Here is a 16,102-nt window from a genome sequence, read left to right as displayed (position 1 = left end):
GTTAACTTGTCATAGCCTGAGCTCAGTTGATGTGACCACTCATCACAATCAGTGAAGTCCTGTTTTAGATACTGGCGTAGGTAGGCTCTGTGATGGTTGTTTACTGTAAGGTAGCTGTCGTTCTATAGTGTCCAGTGTGTTGGCTCTATGGAGGCCCTGTCTGGTGCCCCTGAGGAGACCCTTGTTGGGGCCCAGAGGGGTACCCTGATGGAGGTGCCCAGGCCCCAGCGCTGGGTGGACGACTGGGCTCCCCACTTCCTGACTGGTCGAGCTCAGCGCTGTCGCAGTCCGAGTCGTCGCACAGGGCCCGACTCTGAGGTAGAGGGAGAGAAGAGAAACATTATGCTAGAGGTAGAAGACAAACAACTGAAACCTCAGAGTTATGAGAGGTGTTAATGGTTCTTGTATATGGAAGTAGTGTAGATTAGAAACTAGTGGTGGGGAACAGATAAACTAGACTGAACAAAAATATATGAGCTGAAATAACAGATACCCAGATCATTTCCCATGTGCACAAAAAGCTTATTCCTCTCTAATTATGGTCACAAATTTGTTTACATCCCTGTTAGTGAGCATTTCTCCTTTGCCAACTACAGACCACGTGTCTGGCGTCATGTGTGCGAGTAGTTTGCTGATGTCAACATTGTGAACAGAGTGCTCCATGGTGGCAGTGGGGTTATGGTGACATAAGCTATGGACAACAAACACAATTGCATTTTATCGATGACAATTTGAAAGCACAGAAATACCATGATGAGATCCTGAGGCCCGTTTCTTTTAAGGTATCTGTGACCAACAGATGCATATCTCTTTTCCCAGTCATGTGAAATCCATAGATTAGTGCCTAATGAATTTATTTAAATTGACAGATTTCCTCATATAAACTGGAACAAATTGTTGTATGTTGCGTTTATATTTTTCTTCACAGTAATTAAAAATATCACGAGATATACAGTGCATTCGGAAAGTATTCAGACCCCTTCACTTTTTCCACATTTTGTTACGTTACAGCCTTATTCTAAAATGGATTAAATTAAACATTTTCCTCATCAATCTACACACATTACCCCATAATTACGAAGCGAAAACCGGTTTTTAATAAATAAAATAAAAAACTTATTTACATATGTATTCAGATCCTTTGCTATGAGACTCGAAGTTGAACTCAGGTGCATTCTGTTTCCAATGATCATCCTTGAAATGTTTCTACAGCTTGATTGGAGTCTACCTGTGTCAAATTAATTTGATTGGACATGATTTGGAAAGTCACACACCTGTTTATATAATGTCCCACAGTTGACAGAGCAAAAACCAAGCCATGAGGTCGAAGGAATTGTCCATAGAGCTCTGAGACAGGATTGTGTCGAGGCACAGATCTAGGAAAGTGGCAAAAACAATTCTGCAGCATTGAAGGTTTGGAACCACCAGAGACTCTTCCTAGAGCTGGCTGCCCAGCCAAACTGAGCAATCGGGGGAGAAGGGCCTTGGTCAGGGAGGTGACCAAGAACCTGATGGTCACTCTGACAGAGCTCCAGAGTTCCTCTGTAGAGATGGGAGAACCTCCCAGAAGGACAATCATCTCTGTAGCACTCCACCAATCAGGCCTTTGTGGTAGAGTGGCCAGACGAAAGCCACTCCTCAGTAAAATGCACATGACTAAAGATTCTCTGGTCTAATGAAACCAAGATTGAACTTTTTGGCCTAAATGCCAAGCGTTACGTCTGGAGGAAACGTTGCACCATCCCTAAACCTGATCCAGAGTGCTCAAGACCTCAGACTGGGGCGAAAGTTCACCTTCCAACAGGACAACGACCCTAAGCACACAGCCAAGGCAACGCAGGAGTGGCTTTGGGACAAGTTTCAAAATCATCCTTGAGTGGCCCAGCCTGAGCCCGGACTTCTCTGGAGACCTGAAAATAGCTGTGCAGCGACGCTCACCCATCCAACCGGACAGATCTTGATAGGATCTGCAGAGAAGAATGGGAGAAACTCCCCAAATACAGGTGTGTCAAGCTATTGCTGCCAAAGGTGCTTCAACAAAGTACTCAACAAAGTACTGAGCAAAGCGTCTGAATACTTATGTGAATGTGATATTTCAGTTGTTTCTATTTAATATGTTTGCAAAAAATTCTAAAAAATACTCTGAATACTTTCCGAATGCACTGTATATCCAGTATCAGAGAGAGAGAATTGTGTTGCCTCATTAGGATTCTGTGAAGCATCCAGCAGGGCTTTGACCTGGCCCAGGGCTCCCTCCCTCTCAGACAGCCCGCCAGAGGCCTGCACCGGGTCAGTGTTGTCTGCTGGGATCTCTGACCCCTGCGACAGGAGGTCATCGCTACGGTCGCCCAGACGGTCGTCCGTGTTGGTGCTGACGACGTCCGGCGTGCCGCTGTGGGAGTGGTCGGTGGTGTGGCCCTCTTCGCCATCCGACACAGAGAGGTTCTCCGAGCTGAAGGTAGACACCAACTGGCACTTGGTGATGCTGGTCGGACGTCTGAGGAGGATGAACGAGGGAGAAGAGGGGGATGAAAGAAGAGAGGAATCCAGTTTAGTTTCAGTTTTGATCCATTCATTTGATTAATATTGAATATTCATATTTTATAGTCATATTTAATAGTCATATTGAATTGTAATATTGAACAGCCATACTGAACATTCATATTGAACAGTCATATTGAATAGTCATACTGAACAGTCAAACTGAACAGTCAAACTGAACAGTCATACTGAACAGTCATATTTAATAGTCATATCGAATAGTCATATTTGACAGTCATATTGAGTAGTCATATTGAACAGTCATATTTGACAGTCATATTGAATAGTCATATTGAACAGTCATACTGAACAGTCATATTGAATAGTCATATTGAACAGTCATTAAATAGTCATATTCAATAGTCATATTGAACAGTCATTAAATAGTCATATTCAATAGTCATATTGAACAGTCATGCTGAACAGTCATATTAAATAGTCATATTGAACAGTCATACTGAATATTCATAGTTTATAGTCATATGTAATAGTCATATTGAATAGTAATATTGAACAGTCATACTGAACATTCATATTGAATAGTAATATCGAATAGTCATATCTGACAGTAATACTGAACAGTCATATTGAACAGTCATGCTGAACAGTCATATTGAATAGTCATACTGAACAGTCATACTGAACAGTCATATTGAACAGTCATATTGAATAGATATATTGAACAGTCATATTGAACAGTCATATTGAACAGTCATATTGAATAGATATATTGAACAGTCATATTGAATAGTAATATTGAACAGTCATATTTAATAGTCATATCGAATAGTCATATCTGACAGTCATATTGAACAGTCATGCTGAACAGTCATATTGAACAGTCATATTGAATAGATATATTGAACAGTCATATTGAACAGTCATATTGAATACTCATATTGAACAGTCATATTGAACAGTCATATTGAATAGTCATATTGAACAGTCATTGAATAGTAATATTCAATAGTCATATTGAACAGTCATACTGAACAGTCATACTGAACAGTCATATTGAACAGTCATATTGAATAGATATATTGAACAGTCATATTGAACAGTCATATCGAACAGTCATATTGAATAGATATATTGAACAGTCATATTGAATAGTAATATTGAACAGTCATATTGAACAGTCATATTGAATAGTCATATTGAACAGTCATACTGAACAGTCATATTGAATAGGCTTATTGAATAGGCATACTGAACAGTCATATTGAAGTCATACTGAATATTTATACTGAACAGTCAAATTGAACAGTCATATTGAACAGTCATATTGAACAGTCATACTTAACAGTCATACTGAATAGTCATATTGAACAGTCATTTTGAACAGTCATTTTGAACAGTCATACTGAACAGTCATACTGAATAGTCATATTGAACAGTCATACTGAACGGTCATACTGAACAGTCATATTGAATAGTCATATTGAACAGTCATACTGAACGGTCATACTGAACGGTCATACTGAACGGTCATACTGAATAGTCATACTGAACATTCATATTGAATAGGCATATTGAACAGTCATATTGAATAGTCATATTGAACAGTCATACTGAACGGTCATACGGAACAGTCATATTGAATAGTCATATTGAACAGTCATACTGAACGGTCATACTGAACGGTCATACTGAACGGTCATACTGTCATACAGATTCTAAAGATGGGCTAAATGACACATTCTGTTAACATCTGACTCCAGAGTGGTCTGTTCTTGCAATTTGTAGTCTATGACGTTTCAGATTTAGATATGAAAATGTATCACAAAGTAGATTGGATGTAGTGAACTACCCTTTCAACTATATTTTTCTTAAGGGTAGATTTAGTGTATCTTAACTTCTTCCAGTGTGAAGTAATCTGTAGCTTGGTAAACTATATTTTCCGAGTAGCTTCCCCAACACTGCTCACCGTCTCCGTGGCAACTCCACCTCGCTGTCAACCTCCCCCTCCTCCTCCTCTGAAGACACGCCACGCCTCTGTGGACACAGCAGGGAAAACAGAATGGGTTAGCTAACAGATTCACAGAGATGAAAGGAGAGAGTACATACTGAACATAACTAGCTTCCATTGGGACTGTACCTGTTTGCGTGCGATGGCCGCCCTGTACAGGATAGCTGAGGGAGTGAGATGGCCTGATGCCCCCCGGGGTAACCTCATGCCACTCACTCCCTCTTCCTTATCATCCCCATCGTGGGGCAGGCGTGGGCCGCCCAGCACAGACCCCCTCCCGGCGGCCGCCCCTCTTCCACATGGCGAGTCTGGGCTGCTAGAGAAGGGGAACGAGGCTGCGTCCTCGCTGGGCGTGTCGCTGCGTGGGGTGGTCTCTGTGAGGTCATCCAGACCCCCCACGCCCCCCTCGGACCCCCCTAGGCCCGCGGAGGCGCTCAGGCTGCCGCCCCTCTCAAGCCCCCCAACAGTAGGTTCTCCTTTCCCTTGACCGTCAGCCGCCAGTGTGGTGCAGATGAGGTCCGGGCTGGAGGAGGACAGCTGCCTCTGCTGCTGCTCGTGGCCCAGGGCCCGCAGGGCCACGCTGGGTTCCTGGAGCTGCTTGGAGGGGCCCGTGCTGGAACTGTTGGCCTGGGCAGGGTTTTCCCCGTCGGGAGAGGGTTGAGTGGCCTTCAGGCCGGCAAGGTCCCCGCTGCTGCCCTTGCCAGGCTTGCGGTGACGGGTCTTGACCCTACGCGAGCGGCTAGGAGACGTGGAGCCCCTGTTGGAGCAGGAGGGGATAGTGACCTGCATCACGGAGGAATCCATCTTGGGAATGATCACCTCTGACTTGAGGATGTCTGGCCTATGAGAACAGAATAGAATAGGAAATGATGGTCAGATGTGAAATAATTGGATAATAAATCTTCAGCTATTTATAATGGTTTCAATCGAGTATTTAGTTTTGCATGATCCACCTCCTTATAGGGTTCAGATAAGAACTACCCTTGTCTCCTATGCTTTTGGCTCTCGGAATGAACTCTCACCTCTTTCCAGAGGGCAGTTTCTGTGGGACATTTCTCTTCTTGATGAGTTTGTCCATGGAGTTGGAAGAGCTAGTCTGTCTGGAGCTGTGGTGCTTGAACAGACCTGGATACTTCTTATCTAAAGACTGCTCTCTCCTAGGAACACATCAATACCATTCATGTTGATTGCATAAGAAATCGAGAAACGAGTCTGTTCTACATATTCTATTTCTATGACTTGTATCCTCTATAACCCGAAATAGCAGAGACTATTTATCAACTCATTTTGAAACACTGCATGTTCAGAAGGTCTATATGCCATAATAGCTGACATGATTCATGTGATAAATTTGACTTTTCCTTATGCAAATGATCCGAGAATTAGCTAAACAACTAAATAAACATCAAAGTGCTTTGATTGAGGGAGCCACCTACTTCTGCAGCTCTTTCTCTTTGAGCTCCAGCTGCAGCATGACAGCGTTGAGCTCCATGTAGAGGTTGTTGGTCCTCTCCAGCTTCCTCTCATAGTGCTCCCGGATGTCCAGAGCGTGCCTGAATAGACAAGAGCGCACAAATGACATCATGCTCCGCATGAAAGGATGCAAGAAGTGTGCCCTGAGACTATTATTTTCTATCTCTTTCTTTTTTCTATCTTCAAAGATAGATAAGGGAAGGGCATTGGATAAAAAGGAACGGTAGACATTTGATGTTAGTGAAACTGCCTGTCGACATGACCATGCGATTACTGTACTATAGTTTCACAGCTCATAACAAGGCACTGCCCACTGGGCACACACTGGTTGAATCAATGCTGTGTCCATGTCATTTCAATGAATTGAGTCTGGGCCCAGTGGGTGGTGGTTTTTCTCTGACACTATCCTGGCATAGCATCACTTCCAGCATCTAAAAGGGAAGAGTAACTCTGCCTGTCAGAGTGTCGTGGTACAGACCTGAGCTCCTCTCTGCGCCGGTTGATCAGTTCCTCGTCCAGTCGGTGCAGACAGGTCCCCTCAGACTTAATCTTCTCAAAGTGCTGCTTCACCTCCTCCCGCCACTCAGCCTGCGCAACACACACACACACACACACACACACATACACACTTAGACACTGGGTATGTGTGTGAGTGTACACGTGCATGCACATATTTTTGCACTCATATCTGTCACTTGGGAATGTGTTTGCTTGTGTATGAGTTCATCAGGTTGTGTGAGATATAGTGTAGAGTAGGCTACCTGAGACTTGAAGTATGTCTCCTGTGGGGTGGAGAGTACATCAGCTGAGGCTATATCCAGATGGAGAAGGATCTGACGGAAAGAGGGTCTATTTCTGGGTTTACAGTTCCTGCAAAGCCAAGGAGATATTTTCAGCCAGAGACAACTTTGGTATATCTACTGTATAATCAATATGGTTCTACGTGGGACAAGTCTTAAAGGTTTAAAAGGACAGAATTTCCCGCTATCTATTTCCACTGCCGCCTCTCACCTCTCTCTCCTCTTTTCCACCATCCCTCTCTTTCCCCTCCTCCATCTCTACTCACCAGCACTGCCTCAGGAGGATTTTGAAGCCGTCTGGGCAGCTCTCGGGGATAGGGAGGTTCAGGCTGTTGTTGCCCACCCCCCAGATGATGGCAGAGGAGTCCACATCCTTATAGGGGACCTCCCCGGTCAGCATCTCCCACAGCACCACCCCGAACGACCTGCAGTTCACAACACTCCTTAGGTTAGTGATCACTGAGATGGGATTGCATTGGTCATCTTTTCTATGGCCAAGAATCTTTCACTTACCAGATGTCCACCTTCTCCGATACGGGTTCATTCCGAATGACCTCTGGGGCCATCCAGGCCACCGTACCAGCGAAGGACATCTTCATGCTCTTATCAATGAGCTCCTTGGAGGTGCCGAAGTCAGAGATCTTCACTAGGTCATCATGGGTAATCAGCATACTTCCAAGGGTAGAAAGAAAACCACTATTATTGTAGATGTTCTTAAGCCAGAAATAGCTAAACATTTTATTAGAAAGAGCTCACTGATTCACTTTGGAGACTTCTAGTCTCTATAAGCCAGGGGTGGACGACATACAGCCCGCCGACCGGACTTGGTCCGCGAGTCCATTCAATACAGCCCACGGGTGGAATTATAATATTTTGGGGTGTTAAAAAAACACTCCGGGACACTCTTGAACGGACTTGGTTTTGACTAACAAATCGGTCGTACAAAAAATATGTACGGCCCTCGGTTGAATTTGGAAATCGCGATGGGGCCCTCGAGCCAAAATGATTGCCCACACCTGATATAGGCGGACGGTTATGATAATATCGAGCACATGGACTCACTTGGGGGACTTGAGGTCTCTGTGGATGATCTTGTGGAGGTGCAGGTAGTTCATGCCCCCGGCGATGCCCATGGCCCAGTCAATGAGCAGGGAGGGGGTGATCTTCCTGCCTGCTCTCAGCACCTCGTACAGCTGGCCCTGGGCACAGTACTCCATCAGGATACAGTAGCAGGGAGCCTGGGTGCAGATACCCCTGGGGGACAGAGAGGTAGGGAAGAAGGAATGGAGGAAGGGAGGGACAATGATAAAGAGGAGAATACTAGAGTCAATGTCTGATGATGTCATGATGGTTTGCCTGGTCTAGGCTACAATAGCTCGGACCAACAGTTGGGTATATGTTTATACTTTCTACCACTATAGTCATATACATCTCTACATCTCTGTTCTCTTGGGGTCAGGGTCAGGGAGTTTTTCTCACTTGAATGTGATAATGTTGGGGTGCTTGAGTTTGCGTAGGTGCTTGATCTCCGTCTCCTTGATGTCCCGGACTTTCTTGACGGCCACATCCTCTCCGTGGAACTTCCCCAAGAAGACTGCCCCCTGGGCCCCGCTGCCAACCCATTGCAGGTCCGAGATCTCTTCAAACGGAACCTCCCAGGATTCTAAGAATGCAACATCAACACAAGGAAGCAGTAAGTGACAGGCAGTGGGTGGCAGACGGCTCTAAGCAAACCAGCTGAGATGTATCATATAAACGACCTCATCTGTTGCATTTTAATGGTCCACAAGGGAAAGAGATCTACATAGAGTGGGGAGAACAAGTATTTGATACACTGACGATTTTGCAGGTTTTCCTACTTACAAAGCATGTAGAGGTCTGTAATTTTTATCATAGGTACACTTCATCTGTGAGAGATGGAATCTAAAACAAAAATCCAGAAAATCATATTGTATGATTTTTAAGTAATTCATTTGCATTTTATTGCATGACATAAGTATTTGATCACCTACTAACCAGTAAGAATTCCAGCTCTCACAGACCTGTTAGTTTTTCTTTAAGAAGCCCTCCTGTTCTCCACTCATTACCTGTATTAACTGCACCTGTTTGAACTCATTACCTGTATAAAAGACACCTGTCCACACACTCAATCAAACAGACTCAAACCTCTCCACAATGGCCAAGACCAGAGAGCTGTGTAAGGACATCAGGGATAAAATTGTAGACCTGCACAAGGCTGGGATGGGCTACAGGACAATATTTGAAAATGGAAGAAGTTCAAGATGACGGTCAATCACCCTTGGTCTAGGGCTCCATGCAAGATCTCACCTTGTGGGGCATCAATGATCATGAGGAAGGTGAGGGATCAGCCCAGAACTACACGGCAGGACCTGGTCAATGACCTAAAGAGAGCTGGGACCACAGTCTCAAAGAAAATCATTAGTAACACACTACGCCGTGATGGATTAAAATCCTGCAGCGCACGCAAGGTCCCCCTGCTCAAGCCAGCGCATGTCCAGGCCCATCTGAAGTTTGCCAATGACCATCTGGATGAACCAGAGGAGGAATGGGGGAAGGTCATGTGGTCTGGTGAGACAAAAATAAAGCTTTTTGGTCTAAACTCCACTCGCTGTGTTTGGAGGAAGAAGAAGGATGAGTACAACCCCAAGAACACCATCCCAACCGTGAAGCATGGAGGTGGAAACATCATTCTTTGGGGATGCTTTTCTGCAAAGGGGACAGGACGACTGCACCGTATTGAGGGGAGGAAGGATGGGGCCATGTATCGCGAGATCTTGGCCAACACTCTCCTTCCCTCAGTAAGAGCATTGAAGATGGGTCGTGGCTGGGTCTTCCAGCATGACAACGACCCGAAACACACAGCCAGGGCAACTAAGGAGGGGCTCCGTAAGAAGCATCTCAAGATCCTGGAGTGGCCTAGCCAGTCTCCAGACCTGAACCCAATAGAAAATCTTTGGAGGGAGCTGAAAGTCCGCATTGCCCAGCGACAGCCCCGAAACCTGAAGGATCTGGAGAAGGTCTGTATGGAGGAGTGGGCCAAAATCCCTGCTGCAGTGTGTGCAAACCTGGTCAAGAACTACAGGAAACGTATGATCTCTGTAATTGCAAACAAAGGTTTCTGTACTAAATATTAAGTTCTGCTTTTCTGATGTATCAAATACTTACGTCATGCAATAAAATGCAAATTAATTAGTTAAAATCATACAATGTGATTTTCTGGATTCCGTCTCTCACAGTTGAAGTGTACTACCTATGATACAAATTACAGACCTCTACATGCTTTGTAAGTAGGAAAACCTGCAACATCGGCAGTGTATCAAATACTTGTTCTCCCCACTGTATATATGACTTTCATATGGAAAAAAGTACTTAATATTGACATATTAATAGGTGTTTTCCCCGTTATAGCATCATAGCTCACGATTGGATCAATATGTGCAGTGTACAGTAAGATTGCAGTTGGAGAGACATATAGAGGCAAACAGCTGCACGTCTCCCCAGAGCTAATCTTTCATCTCCCATAATCTGTCATAAGAGTACAGTAGATAGTTGAATAACTGAGAGTTTGGTCACTGTGAGAAGACAGACGCCAGTAGGCGGAATAAGAGAGACAAGCAGATTAATTCTGCATGAGGTCCACTGAAGTTTTGTGGTCTCAAGGGACCTGCTGCTGTAGAGGCAGCTGTTCTTGTTGTCTCGTTAACCAGCTGTGAATCCGCTACCGTAGATAAGACTGTGAATGAGGCTAGTGCAAAGGTAACATCAGCCGCATTATGGCGGAGAGTAGGGGATGGTGGCAGGAAGGCATAGTGAGAGATATAAAAAGTGAGAGAAATGTAAGCCATTTTAGTGAATACCCTCCAAAATGAAAAGTAGCAAGGAAGAGCAGCATCTTGAAGTTGAACCTTTTTATTGGATATATAATACATCACCATGGTTACGGATTTACCTCAACATCTTTCACAGTGAATGACTAACATTTCAAGTGACAATAGATTCAGTATCCTACATGACATCGCCATGTATTTCTGTATTGGTTAAGGTATTCAGTATCCTAAAAGTATAAAAAAGTTGTTATTAAACACAGAAGACCTTGTGCTGAAGTGACAAAGAACTGGCTGTTATACTCACTCCACACACCTTCCTGGTTATGCTTGTGTTCGGGGGAGTACGCTTTCCCGATCATGGTCCAGACGGGTTTCAGGCAGCCAAACAGCCCCTCCAGAAACCCTCCACCTCCTTGCTGCATTCGGATGTTGTCTGATTGGCTACGGACGGCCCCAGCCTCCGAGCTAAGCCCCGCCTCTGCCCCGCCCCCACACTGGCAGGCCTCATGCTCGTGTAACTTCAGCACACTGTTGTCAAAGTGGGCCGGGGGCCCGTCACTAGGGGTGGGGCTGCTGCCGCAGGTGTGGGGGCACCCCTCAACCCCGCCTGGCACCCCTGGTGCTCCACCGGTGTCGATGGACAACACGTTGCGGAGGACACACTGGGTGGGGGTCAGGTCGGTCTCTGGGGTGCAGGCAGGGGTGTCTGCATCCAACCTGCGGAAGGGGGGCTCTGAGATGGGGGTGCTGAAGCCTGAGAGAGAGGGGGAGGGGGCGCGGGGCTCATGGAGGCAGGTCCCACTCATCAGGGGGTCCCACAACACAGTAGCCAAGGATGGATGGGAGTACAGAGGGAGAAGGGGAGGCCTGGATGGAGAGAAACAAAAATGAAGAGGGAAGAAAAAATCAAATGAATCACTATAAATCAGCATAATCCATTAATACCTGCTCTTTTGGCTGTTTGGAGCTGTCCAGTGCTGAAATATACCTGTATTTCAGTTTCTCATTCAAAATAGTGTTTTCTGAATGTTTGGCCTTGTCAGTATGATACATATACTCTCAGAAAATAGGGTACGGTTAGGGTCAGAGGCATACCACAGTTTTGCGAGCTTGGCAAACCTGTATTGGGGAGTTTCTCCCATTCTTTTCTGCAGATCATTTCAAGCTGTCAGGTTGGATGGGGAGCGTCACTGAACAGCTATTTTCAGGTCTCTCATCAAATGTTAGATTGGGTTCAAGCCCGGGCTCTGCCTGGGCCACTGAAGGACATTCAGACTTGTCCTAAAGGAACTCCTGCGTTGTGTTGGCTGTGTGCTTAGGGTCATTGGAAGGTCATTGGAAGGTCATTGCAAACTCCAAGCGGACTGTCATGTACCTTTTACTGAGGAGTGTCTTCTGTCTGGCAACTCTACCACAAAGGCCTGATTGGTGGAGTGCAGATTGGTGGAGTGCAGAAGGAGTTGTCCTTCTGGAAGTTCTCCCGTCTCCACAGGTGAACTCTGGAGTTCTGCCAGAGTGACCATTGGGTTCATGGTCACCTCCCTGACCAAGGCTCTTCTCCCCCGATTGATCAGTTTGGCCAGGCGGCTAGCTCTAGGAAGAGTCTTGGTGCTTCCAAACTTTTTTAATTTAAGAATGATTGAGGCTATTCTTCTTGGGGACCTTCAATGCTGCAGAAATGTTTTGGTACTCTTCCCCCGATCTGTGCCTTGACACAATCCTTTCTCGGAGCTCTACGGACAATTCCTTCAACCTCATGGCTTGGTTTTTGCTCTGGCATGCACTGTCAACTGTGCAACCTTATGTAGACAGCTGTGTGCCTTTCCAAATCATGTCCAATCAATTGAATTTACCACAGGTGGACTCCAGCCAAGTCGTAGAAACATCTCAAGGGTGGTCAATCGAAACAGGATGCACCAAACTCAATTTCGAGTCTCATATCAAAGGGTCTGAATACTTATGTAAATAAGGCATTTTTTATTTTTATTTTTAATGCATTTGCAAAAAATGTCTAAAAACCTGTTTGCTTTGTCATTATGGGGTATTGTGTGTAGATCGATGAGATTATTTTTTTCAATAAGACTGTACCATAACAAAATGTGGGAAAAATGGAAGTGGTCTGAATACTTTATGAATGCACTGTATAATCTCACATGGTACTGTTCTGTACCTTTGTTCTGTACATTTGGGGATAATCTAGTATAATGTAAAAATGTTGTACCCGATATTTGGAATATAAAAGGTACAATCATAGGAGGCATGGCTGAGTCGGGGTGGCATTCAGTTAGTTATTTTTGGCCACCTGTGATTGAAAGTGGTGTACCAGTTTAAGCAGTCTATGGTTATGTTAATTAAAGTTTGAGCATGTCTGCTGCTAGTTCTGACGTCTTTATAAAGGCTTACATAAAAGCATGTGACAATAAAGAGCTGTAATTCATATTTCAGCGACGTTAACCCAACACTGATCAAACTAGTCAAGAGGTATATGGACCTCTTAGCGTACTGATTAACGTGTTGACTTGACAGTTGCTGGACCCAGGTTCGAATCCCAGGCTACCCCCACGAACTGGTGTCAGAAGCGGGATGGCGGAGAGGTGTGAACACATGAGGAGCTTGGTATAGAGAAGAGGTACATTTTTGTCACTTAAAAGGAACACACGGCTTTGTCACTGTGATGGTACTCTAAAAAGGGAAATTTGTACAAACTGCAAGGATATATACCTATAACTAACAATGGATTTCGCTTACAGGTACCACTACAGTGACAAGCGTTTGGAACCCTTTAAGTACAATTTGGTACCTTCTTTAAGTTTAAGTAGAGTAGAAATGATTGTAATCAAGTCAACTACAAAGGTGTTGTTCACTCAGCAGAAAGACTGTCTGTAACAGACTAAACATCAGACAGATGGGCCTTACTTTGTGGGAGAAGAGAGGGAGAGAGAGAGAGAAAAATGACTACAGGGAATCAAAAAAATCTTGCTCTACCTTTCTTTAAAAAAAACACTCCTGTGAGAACAAGTCAACCGTTTCAATGCAATTTCTCCTCAATATAGACTCAATTATTCAGTAAACCACATTTTAATATCTATGAATCTATGAACGGGATTCGAGGCAGTCAAACAGGGCCAAATCATCTGGAATGGGAAATAGTTTTATGAATGAACCAGGAAGATAGCACTGACTACAGAATAAACCTGACCTTTATCCCCAGGGTGATTCCCTTAGGAGTGTCACCATAGGGCAGGAAAGCCTATATATTTGTTACATTATGGATATGGATAGTACTCTGTTGGAATCAATAAGGATGAGTAAGCTGCTATGCTTCTTCTGGTACTGTATGTATTGAGTGGTCCTGTTACATGCTTGGCTTGACAGTGTTATGCTGCAACCAATTCATTTACAATACTGTACAAGTCATGGCATTGTATCTCTGTAGAATATGACGAAATTGCATAACTAACCCATTGAGGTGTGTGTGTGTGTGTGTGTGCGTGTGCGTGCGTGCGTGCGCGCGTACGTGTGCGCGTACGTGTGCGTGTGTGTGTAAGTAAGAGAGAGAGAGAACTGCCACATGTACCCAATTTACATTATACGGCAGCCCCTTACTCTGTACTGCACCACCGCATGAGAATCGCGACGCTCGAGCGAATAGAGAGCGTTAAATGGGAAAAACACTGGGCCACAGTGGGAAGGAGCACTTTCGCTCACAAATGCAGGGAGATCTATCTTTAAATAACCAAGGATGTGATGATGACACTCACTAGCATCACAGTCGACGTGCATGAATTAAAGCCCGAACCGTACGAGTCCATCCATGCCAAGTCTAACTGCCGCATCGTCTGTAGATTTACTTAATGTTGGCACCAACACAAACAAATTTCGTAATAGATTATCACGCTGCTGCATAAATATGATCTCTCGCATTAATCAGCGATTATGCATTTTCTCCTAGATTGACGTGCTGTTACGCTACAATGTGAACAGAGTACGAACAGAGTACATTGCATGAGGCAAAGACAAACCTACATGAACATCTCATAATACCTGATTTCCTATTTGATCTATAATACTTGATAGCATGACATTCCCATACCTTTCTGCCTGGTTGATGTCGCGTTGTCAAGTACGGGATGGGTTCAGCTTGCTACATGCGATAATTAAGAACAATTGTCGTTTTTCCTCTCCGGACTTACAGTCGTTTTATTGCGTGAAAGTCCCTTTCCACGAGTTCACGTTATCAGAACGAATCCCAGCGGGCAAATTGTGTTATCAATAACCGGGGAACCATGGAACGTGAGTCGCGCGCTGTGTTGGGGGAGGGAGCTGTCTCCTTCCCAGTGCTGAATTGACGTCACGGAGGAGCAAGCTACCCACAAGGGGGCGCGAATATCGCCCCCACAAAATTGTACAGTGGTTTCCATCTTTTCAGCAACGTTTCATAAACTGTCTTCGAGTCATGTGAGTTCCACTGACTTCTTTGTTCTTTGCTTGAGATGATGCCTTTGGAAATGTTTTGCACACACAATTAATGGTTGAGATACGGTAGGATAACGTGGGGTAACTAGCACTCCCCAAGAACAATGTCCAATTGCTGACACAAGAAAAGCAAAGTTTGGTAAAACATTTGGAATATGGATGATGGTCATGCTTAGAAAAACAAACTATGAAGGCAAGTAAGTGACTACAGTTTACGCTTTTTTAATCAAATGTTTTTTTTTAAATAAAATATTTTGGGGTAACATGTCAAAATCTATTTTTTTTTTTAAATGTGTTGAGTGATTAACTAAATTAACTAGTGATTAAGTTAAAGTCCAAGTATCAAATATTGAAATAAAATGGCGTCATCTCACTGTTAATATCCTCACTATGATGAGGTTTTGATGTAAGGTCCCTCTTTTTATTGTCCCATCAAATCATGTCCACATCCTAAAGTATCTACAAAATGACTATGTAACTCATTTAAGTTATTTGGACATGATTTGAACATGATTTGGAAAATGCTAATTTAGTCACTATTGACTTACATCGGATCTAACTTAATTGGATTATATATACACAGTACCAGTCAAAAGTTTGGACACACCTACTCATTCAAGGATTTTTCTAGATTTTTTTCTATTTTATACATAAATAATAGTGAAGACATCAAAACTATGAAGTAGTAACCAAAAAAGTGTTAAACAAATCAAAATATATGTTATATTTGAGATTCTTCAAAGTAGCCACTTTTGCCTTGAAGACAGCTTTGCACACTATTGGCATTCTCTCAACCAGCTTCACCTGGAATGCTTTTTCAAACATCTTGAAGGAGTTCACACATAAGCTGAGCACTTGTTGGTTGCTTTTTTTCTTCACTGTGCGGTCCAACTCATCCCAAACCATCTCAATTGGGCGAGGTCAGGTGATTGTGGAGGCCAGGTCATCTGCTGCAGAAATCCATCACTCTCCTCCTTGATCAAATAGGCCTTACA

At 44.1% G+C, this 16,102-nt stretch overlaps 1 protein-coding gene across 1 annotated transcript; it reads right to left on the bottom strand.

Moving 5' to 3' along the window:
• Window positions 1-19: 19 nt before the first annotated feature.
• On the bottom strand, window positions 20-14,970 carry map3k12 (mitogen-activated protein kinase kinase kinase 12). The gene is made up of 14 exons (XM_031793985.1): window positions 14,725-14,970; window positions 10,936-11,498; window positions 8,263-8,446; window positions 7,846-8,037; window positions 7,297-7,455; window positions 7,050-7,208; window positions 6,745-6,853; window positions 6,462-6,571; window positions 5,947-6,063; window positions 5,533-5,667; window positions 4,640-5,351; window positions 4,469-4,536; window positions 2,200-2,497; window positions 20-313 (listed from the first exon to the last, which is right to left on the bottom strand). The coding sequence occupies exons 2-14, from the start codon at window positions 11,435-11,437 to the stop codon at window positions 146-148; spliced, it is 2,913 nt and encodes a 970-aa protein (XP_031649845.1). The 5' UTR covers window positions 11,438-11,498; window positions 14,725-14,970; the 3' UTR covers window positions 20-145.
• Between the last annotated feature and the right edge of the window lie 1,132 nt (window positions 14,971-16,102).

This window comes from Oncorhynchus kisutch, linkage group LG17, assembly GCF_002021735.2.
Source record: "Oncorhynchus kisutch isolate 150728-3 linkage group LG17, Okis_V2, whole genome shotgun sequence".
In the NCBI taxonomy this organism is placed as follows: Eukaryota; Metazoa; Chordata; class Actinopteri; order Salmoniformes; family Salmonidae; genus Oncorhynchus; species Oncorhynchus kisutch.
This window is presented reverse-complemented; position numbering and strand designations above follow the sequence as displayed.